This window comes from Ipomoea triloba, chromosome 6 (assembly GCF_003576645.1).
Source record: "Ipomoea triloba cultivar NCNSP0323 chromosome 6, ASM357664v1".
In the NCBI taxonomy this organism is placed as follows: domain Eukaryota; kingdom Viridiplantae; phylum Streptophyta; class Magnoliopsida; order Solanales; family Convolvulaceae; genus Ipomoea; species Ipomoea triloba.
In genome coordinates this window covers 23,976,268-23,990,761 of record NC_044921.1, presented here as the reverse complement: position 1 = coordinate 23,990,761, position 14,494 = coordinate 23,976,268, and the positions used below count along the sequence as shown (strand labels likewise).

Below are 14,494 nucleotides of genomic sequence, written 5' to 3'. Positions count from 1 at the left end.
CTTGAGAGGCCTCAATGAAACTTATGCCTCTGTTCAGTCTCAAATAATGATGACAAAGCCCCTTCCTAGTGTGGATGAGGCATTCTTGATGGTTCAACAACAAGAAAGGAGGTTTAATAATGGGGTGATTGGGCTACAACTACCCCGGCCAGGTGAAATTCAAGGAGCAGGGAGCATCCTTCTTGCTCAGGGAACTGGTAACATGTCAGGTCCTAAGAAATTTCATCCCGGCAACAAGAAGCCGGTCTGCACTTACTGTGGGCTCACTGGACATACATCAGAGAAATGCTATAAGAAAAATGGATATCCACCTAGGTGGAAGCCAAGAAACAGAAGTATTGGGGCTGCTAACCAAGTACAATTTACCCCTGCTGAGCAACCTTACAATGAGAGTGGTGGGGGGGTTACTTTAAGCCAAGATGAGTATCGATTGTTTAAGCAGGTCTTGCAAAGGGACAACATGACTTACAGTTCACCTTTGGAGGTACCTGGAGCAGTGGCACCTCAAGCTAACCTGATTGCTGCCAACTTTGCTCCTAATACACAGCTTGAAGGTACTCATTCTGGAATCTCTTCTAAATGCAAAACTAGTTGGATATTAGATAGTGGGGCCACCCATCATATTGTTTGTCATTTCAGTATGTTGACAAATGCAAAAAGAGTTCAAGGAATGTTTGTTGAATTGCCTAATGCTGATAAGGCTGATATTACACACATAGGATCAGTCAATACTGGTAGCTTGATCCTGCAGAATGTGTTTTGTGTCCCTGCTTTCCACTACAATTTGATATCAGTTAGTGAATTGATTAAAACTTCTAAGTGCAAGTTATTGCTATATTCTGATGTGTGCATTATACAGGATCAGGACTGTGGGAGGATGATTGGTCTGGCTAGCTTGCAAAGAGGTTTATATCATCTAGTTAAACCTGATATGTCTGGTAGTGGTAGAATAGGACATGTTAGGGCTAATGCTTGTAATTCTGGCAGCATATGGCATGCCAGATTAGGACATTGTTCCTATGAGAAGTTGAAACAATTGTCTTTGTCAAATTTGACATTCAAAATGAATAAAATTGATGATTGTGATATATGTCATTTGGCCAAACAAAAGAGATTGCCCTTCAATACTAATTCTAGTTCTTCTAATGATTGCTTTGATCTTGTGCATTTTGACATCTGGGGACCATACCATATATGGACACAAATATTTCCTAACCATTGTGGATGACTATAGCAGGGTCACATGGGTGTATTTGCTGAGAAATAAGGGTGAGGTTAGAACATTTGTCAAAGCCTTTTGTGCCTTTACTTTGACACAGGTTGGTAAGGCAGTCAAATGCATCAGAACAGATAATGGACAGGAGTTCAAGATGGACAGCTTTTATCTAGAAAAAGGTATTATCCATCAGACAACATGTGTCTACACACCACAGCAAAATGGGATAGTGGAAAGGAAGCATGGACACATTCTGTCAGTTGCAAGGGCTCTCAAGTTTCAAGTTAGGCTGTCAGATGGTTTCTGGGGAGATTGTATATTACATGCAGTTTATATCATCAATAGACTGCCCTCAGCAGCCTTACAGGGTCAAATTCCATATCACTCTATTTAAAAGGGAACCTCAGTACCATCACCTCAAAATCTTTGGATGCTTGGTCTATGCAGTTGTGCACAAAGGACATCAAAGCAAGTTTTCACCCAGGGCCAGAAGGTGTTTGTTTCTTAGATACCCCAATGGAGTAAAAGGGTATAAGCTCTATGATCTAGGCTCCAGGGAGGTGTTTATTTCAAGGGATGTGGTGTTTTATGAGAATACATTCCCTTTCAAGGCAGCTGGAAACCTAGATGATCAAGGGTCATTTCAAAACATTATCCTACCAAATGATAATAGTGATGTGGAAGATGGTGCCTCCCAAGGGCCTTCTCAAGCAATTGAAACAAGTAACAGTAATGGTCATGCAGAACTAGACAGCCACAGATCTGATCTCATTGTAGAAGGTGACACCTCTCAAAGGCCTTCTCAAACAGTTGAGACAAGGAACACTGACGATCATACAGAGTTAGACAGCCATAGGTCTAATCTCTCCCAGGGTGATTCTAACCTGAAGCAATCTGTTTTACCACAGTCTGATCATAGTCTAGCACAACCTAGAAGGTCCAGTGGGCAAACATCAAGCCCAACATATCTCAGAGACTATGATTGTTCCTTACCTACTACCAGGACCTCTCCCCATACTCTCTCTACTGTTTTGTCCTACAAGAGAGTGTCTCCTGGTTTCAAAGCATTTGCCACCAACATACTTGGCATCCAAGAGCCCAAGTCTTACAATGAAGCTATTCACCATGAGTGTTGGAAAGCTGCCATGCAAGCTGAGATTGATGCTCTGCAGGCCAACAAAACATGGGAATTGACCACACTTCCACCCTCCAAACAACCAATAGGGTGTCGATGGGTCTATAAAGTAAAACACAAAGCTGATGGAACAATGGAAAGGTGCAAAGCTAGGCTTGTTGCAAAGGGGTATACTCAAACTTGTGGAATTGATTATGTTGACACTTTCAGCCCAGTAGCCAAGGTCACAACCATCAGAACCTTGCTCACTGTAGCAGCTGCAAAAAGATGGCAATTATGCCAACTTGATGTCAATAATGCATTCTTGCATGGTGACCTTAAAGAGGAAGTATACATGACCCTTCCCCCAGGGTTTGTTCCTGAGCAACCCGGACAAGTGTGTAAACTGAAGAGATCACTTTATGGCCTAAAACAGGCAAGCAGGCAATGGAATGCTAGATTAACCACTGAGTTATTCAGCATGGGGTTCAAGCAAGCAGTGTGTGATAATTCATTGTTCACTAGAGGGTCTGGCAATAATTTCATTGCCCTTCTAGTGTATGTTGATGATATAGTCTTGGCTAGTAGTGATGGAAACCAAATACAGTAGATCAAAGAGCACTTGCACTCAGTTTTTCAGATCAAGGATTTGGGGAACCTAAAGTTTTTTTTAGGGCTTGAAGTGGCTAGAAACCAGACAGGCATATCTATAACACAAAGAAAGTATGCTTTAGATCTTTTACATGATACAGGGTTTACTAACAGCAAACCAGTGAAGTGCCCCATGGTCCAGACAAACAAACTTTCCAAACATGAAGGGGCAGCCTTAGAGGATAACTCACAGTATAGAAGATTGGTAGGAAAACTTCTATATCTAACTATCACTAGACCTGATATATGTTTTGCTGTGCAGCAGCTCTCTCAATTCTTGGATAACCCCACCACTCTCCATCTACAAGCAGCCCACAGAGTGCTCAGATATGTTAAAGGCAACCCTGGGCAAGGCCTATTCTTCCCTGCAAAATCCAGCTTAAAGGTGAGAGGTTTTGCTGATTCAGACTGGGCAGCATGTCCAGACACCAGAAGATCTGTGACTGGTTTTTGTGTATTTTTGGGGGATGCCTTAGTATCTTGGAAATCAAAAAAACAAAGCACTGTCTCTAGATCGTCTTCTGAAGCTGAGTACAGAGCTTTGGCCCTTGCTGCCTGTGAAATACAGTGGCTATTTTACCTCCTTGAAGTTCTGGAAGTCCACTTATAAGAAGCAGCACTCTTGTTCTCTGATAGCAAGTCTGCCATTGCTATCGCAGAAAACCCTGTCTTTCACGAAAGAACCAAACATATAGAGATAGACTGCCATCTGATAAGAGAAAAGGTCCAAAAGGGGGTTCTCAAGCTATTGCATGTGTCCACTGAAAACCAAACAGCAGACATCTTAACGAAGCCTCTACAACCTTTGCTGTTTCAGAAATTTGTCTCCAAGTTGGGGCTTCATTCCATGTACACTCCAGCTTGCGGGGGATATTAGAGGATTAAAGGTGTCTGTTAATCTGTTAGAATTAGTTAGAAGAGTTTTCAGTTTCAGCAGTCTGTTATATGTTTGTTATGTGTTGGTTATTTCCCTTCTTCAGTACATTGTTGTGTATATAAGTGTAATATGCACTTCTTGGATCAAGTCAATATAATATACAGAATGATTCTTTCGTCCTTCCTTCTTCTCCAATCTCTACTCTTGTAATATCCTCTATCAAGTAACAAATGCTTAAATCCAACACTGAAGCTCCTAAAGTTGAGAATTTGTGATGACTAGATCCAACAATGTTAACCCTCTCTCTAGTCCTTCAGCTGCAAATGGCAGAAACTCAAACACATTTCACAAGAACGTGGGCGTTAACCCCATTTTTGAGTAAGCTCAAGCCCTACATTCTCCACACTCAGTCATTTCACCTTTTTCTTTTTCCTGGTTTGCAGATTCTCTGTTCATGTACAGATAAAGAACAACAAAGAAACCGTTATTATATTATTAAAACAACTATTCTACCCACTTTATTGTCTAATCAGTCATCACCCCAAACAAGAAGACGTGACATTGATGCTACCGATCTCTCGGATCCCTAATCCACAATTCCCAAAAATTTGCAGAATCTCGATAAATTTGCAAGTTGCAGTCTTTGCTTCTTCTACCGGGCACGTACAGAGATACTCCATGTTATAAAGAGAGATGATGGGACGGAGGGGGAGTTGAGTTGAGGGAGAAGGCACTGAAACATTTACGAATTTTATTGATTTTTGCTGAGGGAGATGGCGAGAGGTGGAGAGTGGTTGGGCGGGGTTTACCGCAGCGGGAGAAGGGGGAAATGGTGTTCGTACAAGTGGGCAACAATCATTGTCTGCTCCATCAACACCGTGGTTGCTTTCTTTGTGCTTCACTCTCTCTTCACTTCTCTGTACATGTACAACGATTACCAGAAGGGTAAGTCTGTGTATATGATTCTGCCATTTTTGGATTGCCAGTCTGTTGATTTTGGTTTTTATGTACACCCAATTTGGAAAGTTAGTTTCTTTTTCTTTTTTGGAGTGACGATGAAGCCCGCAGCCACAATTCGAGATGTGAATAATAAATTCTGCCTCTCATGAGTTGTGATCCTACCTCTAAGGACAACAAGAGGTAAATAGCTCATAGGCTAGGTTGTCACTAGCTTATACCAAAAAGGCCAATAGGTAGCTCCTTCTAATAGTCGAACATTTGTTGTCTATAGCCGGCTCAACTGCATTTGCTAAGAGTCGAACTATTAACCTTCCGATTATCAAGTTAACAGGCTGACCAACCTAGCTGAGTTATCCTTGGAAAGTTTGCTTTTTTTAAGCAGTAGAATGGTGGTTTATTAATGGGCATTTTGTTTGCAGATTTTAGATATAGCCCAGATCAGATTAGGACAATGGAAGACTCTATTCGAATACGAAAAGGATCAGAACCTACAGAGCTTATTAAGTTGGTATTGTCCCCTTTGCATATGGTTGTTGTTAGCTTATTTGTTTAGGGAAGGCTAGAAATGATATGATATGCTATTACTTATAGATTTGGATTGATGTGGATTTCTTATACTTTCAGTGCTAATGGGTGAGAAGCACATTCTATTTTTCTGAAGGTAACACAAATAAAGGACAAGCTTTTAGTGGAAGAAAAGGTTGTGGAAGCACCACATTCCATGAAACAGAAGATAACAGATGAGATTATAGCCACTTTGAGAGGCTTGGAAGGTGTTGTGAATGCAACCTTGCAGACAGGTGAGTGCATCATCTTTTGTTTGAGTAACTTGGGTTGATCTTTTGTTAGTCTCCTATACCGTTCGATCAAATCTTCTTTAATCTTGGATGATGAGGAATACCTGCAGCTACTACTAGAGGGTGTGCACCAAATCCTGCCTTGTGACCCTAACTGTCAAAGGATCACAAAACCGTCAAAGGATCACAAACGAGCTTTAGGTTGTCCATAGGTGTCCGACTCAAATCAAAAATGCCAATAGGCTGCTCCTACGAGGAGTTGAACTTGGAACATTGTGATTACCAAACCAATGACCTGACCAATTTTTGACTTGAGCCTAGTAATCTTATATTGTTATGGCATGGTAGTGCAGTTGGCTAGTGCAAAGTTGAGAGGTGCAGGGCAGTTGTAGATAGCAGTAGAAGATGAAATGGTGTAACTAATGGCTCTATAAAAATTTAACCATAATGCATATGCAAGGAACTCTCTGTGCTAGCTAAATCTTTTGCTTGAGTGACTACTGGGCAGCATCATGCAATTATACTACTCGAAAGAGGAAATCGAATTGAGGGTGTCTTTTCTGCATTTTATTTATAATATATGGTATCTTCATTGATGGGTTATTGAATAAGCAGAGGCAGTTGAAAACTGGCGCAAGGCAAAAGTAGAAGAAGCCAATAAAGTTATACATGGGAATAAATCAAATTCGAGTATTGCACCAGAGGAAGCTGGTATATCCTCTTCAGCCCTCCTTCACTTATGCTGTCTATTTTGCATGTATTTCTGAGAAATATAACATATACCTTTTACATGATCTGGTTTGTTGCGCGTGTATCGTGTGGAATTGTTGTAAGGAGCTTAATATTTCAGAGAACTTTGTTTGCAGTTGCATTAGCAAGAGCTTTGGAGATTGATTGGTTTGAGCTGTCTGAGGAAATTGGTCTCCATATACCAGTTGAGGTCATTAATAAGGAACATTATGACAAACCTGATGGAGCGGAATTTGGTGATTACTTTCCTTTCAGTTTCAGTGACTTTCTCAACGCATCTTTTGATCAAACCAGAAAAATATAAGCACATGAAAACAAAGAAACTGAAAGAGAAAGAACTTTCAAATTGAATATCTCATCAATTGAACATGTGATTTCAGTCTTTATTGTACATTCATTCCATAGCTATATGGTCTAGAGTTTATAAAATAGAAAGGATCTAGTAAAACTGGGATATTTCAAAGACTTATATTCTCACTGTGATCGACTTCTTTTTTCCCCAGAAAGTGAAATCATTGCTGGCAAAAAACTTCCTCCTGAATGTCATGCAGAGCTTCATACAGATTATGATGGCGATGCAGTCAGATGGGGCCTAACCCACCTTAAAGAATCTGCATATGACTGTTGTATGGCTTGTTTGGATCAAGCTAAGCATGCAAAACCAGGCGAGAAAAAGTGCAATATATGGGTTTACTGCCCATCTGAAACGGGATGTTATTCCCCTGATATTTATCAACATAAACATCAGGAATGCTGGTTGAAATCTGTAAGTCAGACTGTTTCCCATATCTACTCTAATAATTTATGATATTTCTCGATGCTCATAATCTAAGGACAATCAGTATGAGATAAAGCTGTTCTTCTTTTTCTTCTTTTTTGGTGTTATCCGAAAATGCAGTCAGAGAATCCCAGATTGAACTTTAAGGCGCGGTATTCTGAATCTTTTAGAAATGTCAATCCAAATGCACCATTAGTCGTTCCATGGATGTCTGGAGTTGTCAGTGTATAAGCTACTCACTAACAGAAGAAGATAACGAAACATTGATCCTTGAAGAAAGCTGCTTTATAGCCGTGTGGAGTGGTAAAAATCAGTCTGTATCTTGTTAACCAGACATTCAAATTTTCCCTACTTGCAGCTTCTGAGAGCTTTCTTTGTCTCTTCTTTGCTGTTTGGTGGATAGATCATTGTATTGTGTCTGAGCATTTTTTGTATTAAGCAGAGATTGTGACAGGTGTCAAAATCACTTCACACGAATTCACAACTTTATAGATTGATCGAATGATCAAAACTGGTTTTAACTCACTTGAGAAATACAGAGTTTAACTACGAGTAACAATACGGTTTTACTGTTCTCCCCTTTTGGAATGATGCCTTCATTTGACAGGAAGAAAAGTGCAGTTACTTCAACTCCTGGAAATGTTATATTCTCTACAGTCATGGCTAGCTTGCATCATCTCTGTCTGGTGTTTTATTGCTCACATTATTATTATGAGTGCACTACCTAACTTTATCCTGTAGGTTGGCTCATAAACTCAAAAGTTAGCTCACCACCCACCCCATTTGTGACTGAATTCATGAGCTATCTGTCTCTCAACACCTACCAGAATAAGCTCTGATCTATTTAGTTTCATTTGCTTTTCTGAAGTTTTCACCCAAAAAAATATTGGAAAAAACTTGAACTTATAGCTTAGCCAGGTTGATAATGTAACTGCAAGGTCAGAAGAACATATAAAAGGACAACTCATATGGTTCTTGGTTGGTAGATTGCGGGTAATGAGTAATGATCAAATCTTAACAATCGTAGTATCCCAATATGGTGGGGTTCTTGTGGGCAATAAGCATGGTTCTTTCCACCTAATGTGTTGTAATGGACCATTGAGTTACGGTTATTTATCCCTTTACTATCCTGTCGGGTCAGGGTGTGGGGGTCTAGCGAAGAAATTTCACATTTTGTCTTCATGGACAGCTCAATTGATTCATGAGTGGTAGATTATGAATAAGAACACATGATCATACTCAAAAAATTGCAATGTGTCAATGTGGGAGTTACACCTACTGCCCTAATGGGCCGTAATGGATTGCTTAGTAACCGTAATTTATCTATTCATTAGTTTTTTCGGGCCGTGTGAGGTGTTGAAAATTTATATAGTAATGATTATTAATTTCAGTCTTTTGATAAAAGGACATATTCATGCAGGATTTCCAATAGAATACTGATTACTGTTAAGCATAGTAAAGTTTGCACTCCAAGTATTTAGTGCTGAAGGGTACTTTTCACCTGCAAGTTTACCAACAAGCTCTCCAACCATCATCTCTCACCCAAAAAATGGCCTGCTATCGTGATGAAACCTCACCAAATCCTTCCAAGAGATGCAAATGCCTTTCCTCGACTTTGAAGGATGCATTTGCTAACTGCCATGGTTTATGCTGCAAGTTCTCTACTTCCAGACTGGAAAACGAAGAAGAAGAAGAAGAAGAAGCTCTAACCAGTGATTACGAAGAAGATGAAGTATTGCTATCTCATTCACTTCACCCCCAAGAAAACTGCGCTAATTTAATTTTCTGAGATTTTCTTTTCACCATTTATTGCAGGAATTTGTCTCGGCAGTCATAAGCAAATACCTGGAATCAAAATTCAGGCAGAAGATGAGCCTTAATTTGTGCTGTGATTTCTCCCCTGCTGCCGGAGATTTGTTCATCCCTGCAAAGGCAATATTAATGCAGCAGAAGCTGGGAAACAATGGTGAAGAAAGAGAGGAGTTTGTGTCTGTTGGCAGCCATTTCTCTCACTGCTCATCAAGCTCTACCGGCAGCATGGAGGCATTTGTGTCGGCCAAGACGAGCTTTTCCCGGTGCTCGAGCTTGAGCGGGATCGATTTCCCTGATTTGTGGAGGCGGGGCTCGAACATTGTGCAGTTTTCTCAGTGCGAAGGATGGCCGTTTGGTCTTTGCCGGCGGGCTTTGTTGCTCCCACCTCTGCCCAAATCTCCGTCTGATTCTTGGAAGTGGCGCAAGACTGCTGGATTTATCAAGTTACATTGAAATGCTCATGTTATTCTATCTTTATGTACATAAATCATAAAGTTCAGCCGAAAGTATAGATTAGACTTTTGTTTACTGTATACAAGAAATCCTTCACTTTCAAAAGTTGTATTCACACTGCCGCTAGTTAGACTGGTCTTTCTTTCTAAATTTTACTCATTTTGTGACTAATTGAGCTGCTTATGCAAACATTTTAAAAACATTATTGGAATGACTTCTTGTTATTTTACACCATCAGTCACAAAAATTCATATCTATGACCCAAAACATGACTTTAATTATTTAATTATCCCTCAATTTTAATAATTATGACTGAGCAGGTACTAAAAAGTTAGTCCGTGGTGTCTAGTGTCATCCGGTTGTACTTTCATATGGAGGGAGTTGAATTGTTTGTGCTTAGTAAGTTGAGAAAGTAACAGTGAGATTATTCGAGCATATAAATAGGGAAGTAATTTCAAGTTTGCAACCAAGACCCCCAATTTCTTACTAATTCCTAGTTTAACATGAGGGTTTATCTTCTACAAATAACCGAATTCGAGCATGTTAGCAGAATTGCAACCATGGCTTGCTACACTTGTGCTGCGGTAATAGGGGCAAACCCCACGCCGATAAAATCTTCAAAATTCCAAATTTTCACTCCCAACGACTGTCTTTCTCTCCCAATTATCCCAACAATCAAGAAAATAATTCTCAGAACCAACAGGCCCCTTTCACTTTCAGTCCTTCATTGTTCAAGCTCCAGCTTTTCCTCAGCAACACTTTCACAGTCGGAAACCGAAGACGATGAGTACAGCGGCGAAGAAGAAGAAGACGAAAACGGAAATGGATCGGCGTCATTTTCCGCCGCGGCGGCGGCGACGGGGAGTTTGCCGCCGTTGAAACAGAAAAGAAGGAGGTACAGAAAGCAATACCCTGGCGAGAGCAAGGGTATCACTGAAGAGATGAGATTTGTCACGATGAAGCTTCGCAATAGTGGCAAACCGTCAAAGAGTAAGCGGAGAGGTGAGAGTGAGAAAGAATCGGGAGATAGTGGCAGTGAAGAAGCAATGGAGGAAGGTGAGGTCAGTGACAGTGAAGGGTCGGTTTCAGTTGATGAAGATGACGGGGATGAAAATGGCAAGTCTTGGCAGCCTAGTGTGGAAGGATTCTTGAAGTACCTTGTGGATACTAAGCTTGTGTTCGGCACAATTGAACGCATTGTTGATGAATCCAGCGATGTTTCCTGTATGTATTCTTCAGATTTTGCTACATTTGTGCTGTGTTTTTGCTAATTGTTTCATATCTTAACCCGCACCTACCATGCGTTGAAAGACCCTGGCGATTAGCTGTGACTCAAACCAAGAAAGTCAATAGCTTTCTCAAACTAAGAAGGCCAATAGGTGGCTTCCACGGCAAGTTATATTAGGGTCTACCTGGTATTGTAGACGCTAGTCCAAAAATAACATTCAGATTCTGTATCTGAGGTTGAAACATTAGTTTATGTACAGGTAACTATCATATTATGTGTCAACAATTATCAAGTTATTTGTTTACATGTACATAAACTTTAGGTACAGAATGTGTTAACAGGTGGTACAGAACCACTAGAGTCGAACTTGTATTCTTGTGGTTACTAAGCCAACAACTTGACCAATTGAGCTAATAGGCTGCTCTCACAATGGTGGAACTTGTAACCTTGTAGTTACCTAGTAAACTGTTTGACCAATTTGGCTAGGTTGTCCCCAATTTCCATTCAAATCGCCGAAAAGAGAGATGGAATCTCAAGATTGGGTTTTTAATGATTAATGGTTTGTTATGTTTCATCACTTTAACTGATTTAATGCTTAAGCTGAACTTGACATATCCTGCTATTGTGTGGAATAGATGCTTACTTCAGAAAGACTGGATTAGAACGAGCAGATTGCATTTCCAAAGATTTAGAATGGTTTAGCCAACAGGGTAATGTTATACCAGAACCTAGCAATCCTGGTGTTGATTACTCTAAGTATCTCGAGGAGCTCGCGGAGACTAATCCCCCATTGTTTCTCTGCCACTTCTACAACATATACTTCTCCCATATAGCTGGAGGTCAAGTTATAGCTAAAAAGGTTCAATCCTCACTAATTTGACCTGCTTTTTATTTTTATTTTTATTTTTATTTCATTCGTTATTAAATAAATCTCGAGATGCTTTGTTTAGTGACTAAGCCTACTTTTGTTCCCTCCTGGCCTCGATTGCTTGATGGATCATATAAACACAATCCTAAACTGATAGTGTCGGAAGAATTAAGCAAATCCATCGTCCCTTCAGTTTATCTGCTCTTTTCACCTTTCAGAAAAATTAATTTGGAGATGCTTTATAACAAAAGATTTCACAAAAGGTTTCCCCTGTAGTGCACTAATGAATGTTTCATACGGTGTAAATTATAAGGCTATTACTGTCATTGAGAGGCGGTTTTCATCTATTGGCTGAGTAAAATACTGGAGATTATCTTTCCATTGTGCGTTTAATGATTAAACTCTGATTTATATACTTTCTTCATAACTGTACTTGAACCGGATATCATGAAGTCCTGTCTCTTATCTCGTTGTCCTGTTTGCTATTATAAGGTTTCTGAAAAGCTCTTAGAAGGAAGAGAATTGGAGGTCTACACGTGGGAAGGAGACCCCGAGAAGCAGCTGCAGGGCGTAAGGGAGAAGCTCAACATGCTCAGTGAGGTAATATTATTCTTATGAATGTTTCGACTTTGAAGGTACTGTCAATTGCTTTTCCCTGCCAGTTATTTACTTGAATTGTTATGTTATGTTAACGCAGCACTGGTCTAGAAAGGAGAAAAACAAATGTTTGCGGGATATACCCAAGGCATTCCGGTTTATGGGGCAGATAGTCCGGTTAATCGTCTTCCTGTAAAACAGGCAGTTCCATTCCAACCCAAAGAGCGCACTTATATCTTTCGATGGTGAGTTTGCAGCACGCTTATTTACCTTACCTCCAATACCGACATTAAGTGTTTCCCCCCCTCCCTTTCGGTTTTGGATCTTCAATTCTTCATATCAGATTGATTATAGCTGCTTTTACTATCTATTGGACAATGAAAGCATTCTGCTTTAGTTCGATTATCCTGAAATCATACTTAAAATGTACACCCTTTTCGCTTGTTAAGTAAATCTCACTCGATGAAGACATTGGCGCAATGAAACATAGCCCAGAATGGTTAGTATTCTAATATTTGCGAGATGGATCCCCTCGGGTCAAAACTTATAAGAAGTCATTTGCGCTTATTTACCCAAAGGAATCCTTCCCGGTATCTGTCGATATAAGAATATTAACCATGTTGGGCTACGTTTGGCTTGGCCCTTGTCCTCGTCATCCCTTATTGGCCTACCTTGATTGTTGCCAATTGTTATACAATGGATCAGGTTCATATTGCATTGTGAACCCTGATACAAAAATTTTGTACCTTCAGTCAACACATTCTGTATCTACAATTAACAGTTTCTGTACATGTTAGACGCATAATATGATAGCTACAGATACAGAAACTGTCAACTGCAGATACAGAATGTGTCAACTACAGATACAGAATTTGAATGTTATTTTTGGACCAGGTCTATAATTTGCCGATTGCTGCCCATGTATCACTTTTATTTGCTTGTGTAAACCAGGTGATATATCATCATATGTGTTCAACTTGGAACTCCCAATTCTCATCACCAAAGCCATCTTCTTGGAGCTACAAAATTGATGGAATCGGGAACCAACTTGTTAACAGGTTCAATCACCGACTTGACCATTAAGTTTTAGGTGGGTGGGTGGGTGGTCAACTATGATGCACGGAAACTTTAAGCGTTTGTGCACTTCAGGAACATTTCCTCTCATGATCAGATATGCATATTCATGACCCACAAAGGCATAAAGACAAGTAGGCTGCTTCTAAATCATGTTTAAAGTCAAACCAAGTAGTTGTTGGATAAGGTCATGTCGTCATCTTACTATCTTTAGGCCATTTTTCTTCCAGCTTTAAGCTTTGACAAATGTTACATTATTGACGAATTCTTTTATATGATCATATTGTACGAATTTAATAATCCTTGTCATTGATATTCAAGCTATAATTCTGTGATTTTGCCCCTAAGGGAGTGGTTAGGTGAGTAGTACATAATTCTTGTACCAGAATGTTATGTTCAATTTTTGTCAATATGTCTTTTTAGTTAAGCATGTCATATTTGCGAATCATTACATAGGATCAAAATTTAATCAATATACATCATTAGATAGTAATTGTGAGTTTTGTTGTCATCCGGAACAAAAATAATAATAATAATAAATACACAAAAACACAAATAATATATGGTATATCAACATGATAACATCCACCGACGGATCAATTATTATTTTATTTCTCGAAACAATAGTGAATTTATTAGTCTAATAATGCTAATTTGGCCTATATTAAAATCCCTCGTGACTAAGAGAAAATTACACCTTGTTTGGTGTGACCCAAACTCATCATCCTTGCTTTACAAAGGGTAAAATATTACTTATCCTATATCTTAGAGGGTATTTAGTATTGCGTTATCTACAAAATTTTAATTTTAATTTTAATTTTAATTTTGTATCTTATAAAAAGACATACCTAACATATCCCTCAAACTAACGGGGACTAATTTAGTAATTACGGATGACCAAATCGATTACAAAATCAATAGTTGAGAATTTAATTGGTCAAAATTGATAGTCAATGACTAGTTTAGTTATTACGATATAGTCGATGGACCAAAATGGTCATTAATTCTTAAATTAAATTGCAGCAAAATTCTGTACAATACCGAAAAAACACAATTCAATAGTTTTGAACATGAGAGCTTCATTACATATCCTCCCTATTTCTACTCCATCAATTTTACTTCCTAGTGTGACAAGAATGATTAGTTATGTTAATCATGTGAGTGCCAAGAAAAATGTCAAACATTAAAATTTGGTGAGGAAGAAAAAGTTAAGAGTAGGAATAATATTCTTCAATAAAAGAACTGCTAATACAATTACAAAGTAAAACATGATTAATTAATTACTGAAAGGTGATTTGATTCCCACTTTAATATTTAAA

At 39.2% G+C, this 14,494-nt stretch overlaps 3 protein-coding genes across 6 annotated transcripts; all 3 read left to right on the top strand.

The window, feature by feature from the left end:
• The first annotated feature begins 4,036 nt into the window (after positions 1-4,036).
• LOC116021935 lies at positions 4,037-9,620 on the top strand. 4 transcript variants are annotated; one of them, XR_004099095.1, is made up of 10 exons: positions 4,037-4,236; positions 4,473-4,803; positions 5,238-5,326; positions 5,480-5,618; positions 6,231-6,326; positions 6,482-6,601; positions 6,869-7,131; positions 7,264-7,446; positions 8,564-8,875; positions 8,959-9,620. XR_004099095.1 is itself a non-coding variant. In XM_031262466.1 (7 exons), the coding sequence occupies exons 1-7, from the start codon at positions 4,632-4,634 to the stop codon at positions 7,372-7,374; spliced, it is 990 nt and encodes a 329-aa protein (XP_031118326.1). In that variant the 5' UTR covers positions 4,037-4,631; the 3' UTR covers positions 7,375-7,702. The 4 variants fall into 4 exon arrangements, 1 of the variants encoding a protein (XP_031118326.1); XR_004099096.1 differs by lacking the exon at positions 4,037-4,236 and adding an exon at positions 4,920-4,998 and having other exon boundaries at positions 4,742-4,803; XR_004099094.1 differs by having other exon boundaries at positions 4,037-4,803.
• LOC116023704 lies at positions 8,693-9,408 on the top strand. Its single transcript, XM_031264711.1, has 2 exons — positions 8,693-8,875; positions 8,959-9,408. The coding sequence occupies exons 1-2, from the start codon at positions 8,693-8,695 to the stop codon at positions 9,406-9,408; spliced, it is 633 nt and encodes a 210-aa protein (XP_031120571.1).
• Positions 9,621-9,910: 290 nt separating the features above from the next.
• On the top strand, positions 9,911-13,517 carry LOC116021831 (probable inactive heme oxygenase 2, chloroplastic). Its single transcript, XM_031262315.1, has 5 exons — positions 9,911-10,632; positions 11,272-11,495; positions 11,997-12,104; positions 12,202-12,346; positions 13,053-13,517. Exons 1-4 carry the CDS (start codon positions 9,912-9,914, stop codon positions 12,295-12,297), a joined length of 1,149 nt encoding a protein of 382 aa, XP_031118175.1. The 5' UTR covers position 9,911; the 3' UTR covers positions 12,298-12,346; positions 13,053-13,517.
• Positions 13,518-14,494: the final 977 nt, after the last annotated feature.

What these genes read in the sequence shown, in the direction of transcription:
- LOC116021935 (XM_031262466.1), top strand. Translation starts at nt 4,632, where the DNA reads ATGGCGAGAGGTGGAGAGTGGTTGGGCGGGGTTTACCGCAGCGGGAGA. An exon ending in GTACAACGATTACCAGAAGG is followed by an intron (nt 4,804 to 5,237) that starts GTAAGTCTGTGT and finishes TTTTGTTTGCAG; the next exon opens with ATTTTAGATATAGCCCAGAT. An exon ending in AGGAATGCTGGTTGAAATCT is followed by an intron (nt 7,132 to 7,263) that starts GTAAGTCAGACT and finishes CCGAAAATGCAG; the next exon opens with TCAGAGAATCCCAGATTGAA.
- LOC116023704 (XM_031264711.1), top strand. Translation starts at nt 8,693, where the DNA reads ATGGCCTGCTATCGTGATGAAACCTCACCAAATCCTTCCAAGAGATGC. An exon ending in GTGATTACGAAGAAGATGAA is followed by an intron (nt 8,876 to 8,958) that starts GTATTGCTATCT and finishes CATTTATTGCAG; the next exon opens with GAATTTGTCTCGGCAGTCAT.
- LOC116021831 (XM_031262315.1), top strand. Translation starts at nt 9,912, where the DNA reads ATGAGGGTTTATCTTCTACAAATAACCGAATTCGAGCATGTTAGCAGA. An exon ending in TGAATCCAGCGATGTTTCCT is followed by an intron (nt 10,633 to 11,271) that starts GTATGTATTCTT and finishes TGTGTGGAATAG; the next exon opens with ATGCTTACTTCAGAAAGACT. An exon ending in GTCAAGTTATAGCTAAAAAG is followed by an intron (nt 11,496 to 11,996) that starts GTTCAATCCTCA and finishes TGCTATTATAAG; the next exon opens with GTTTCTGAAAAGCTCTTAGA.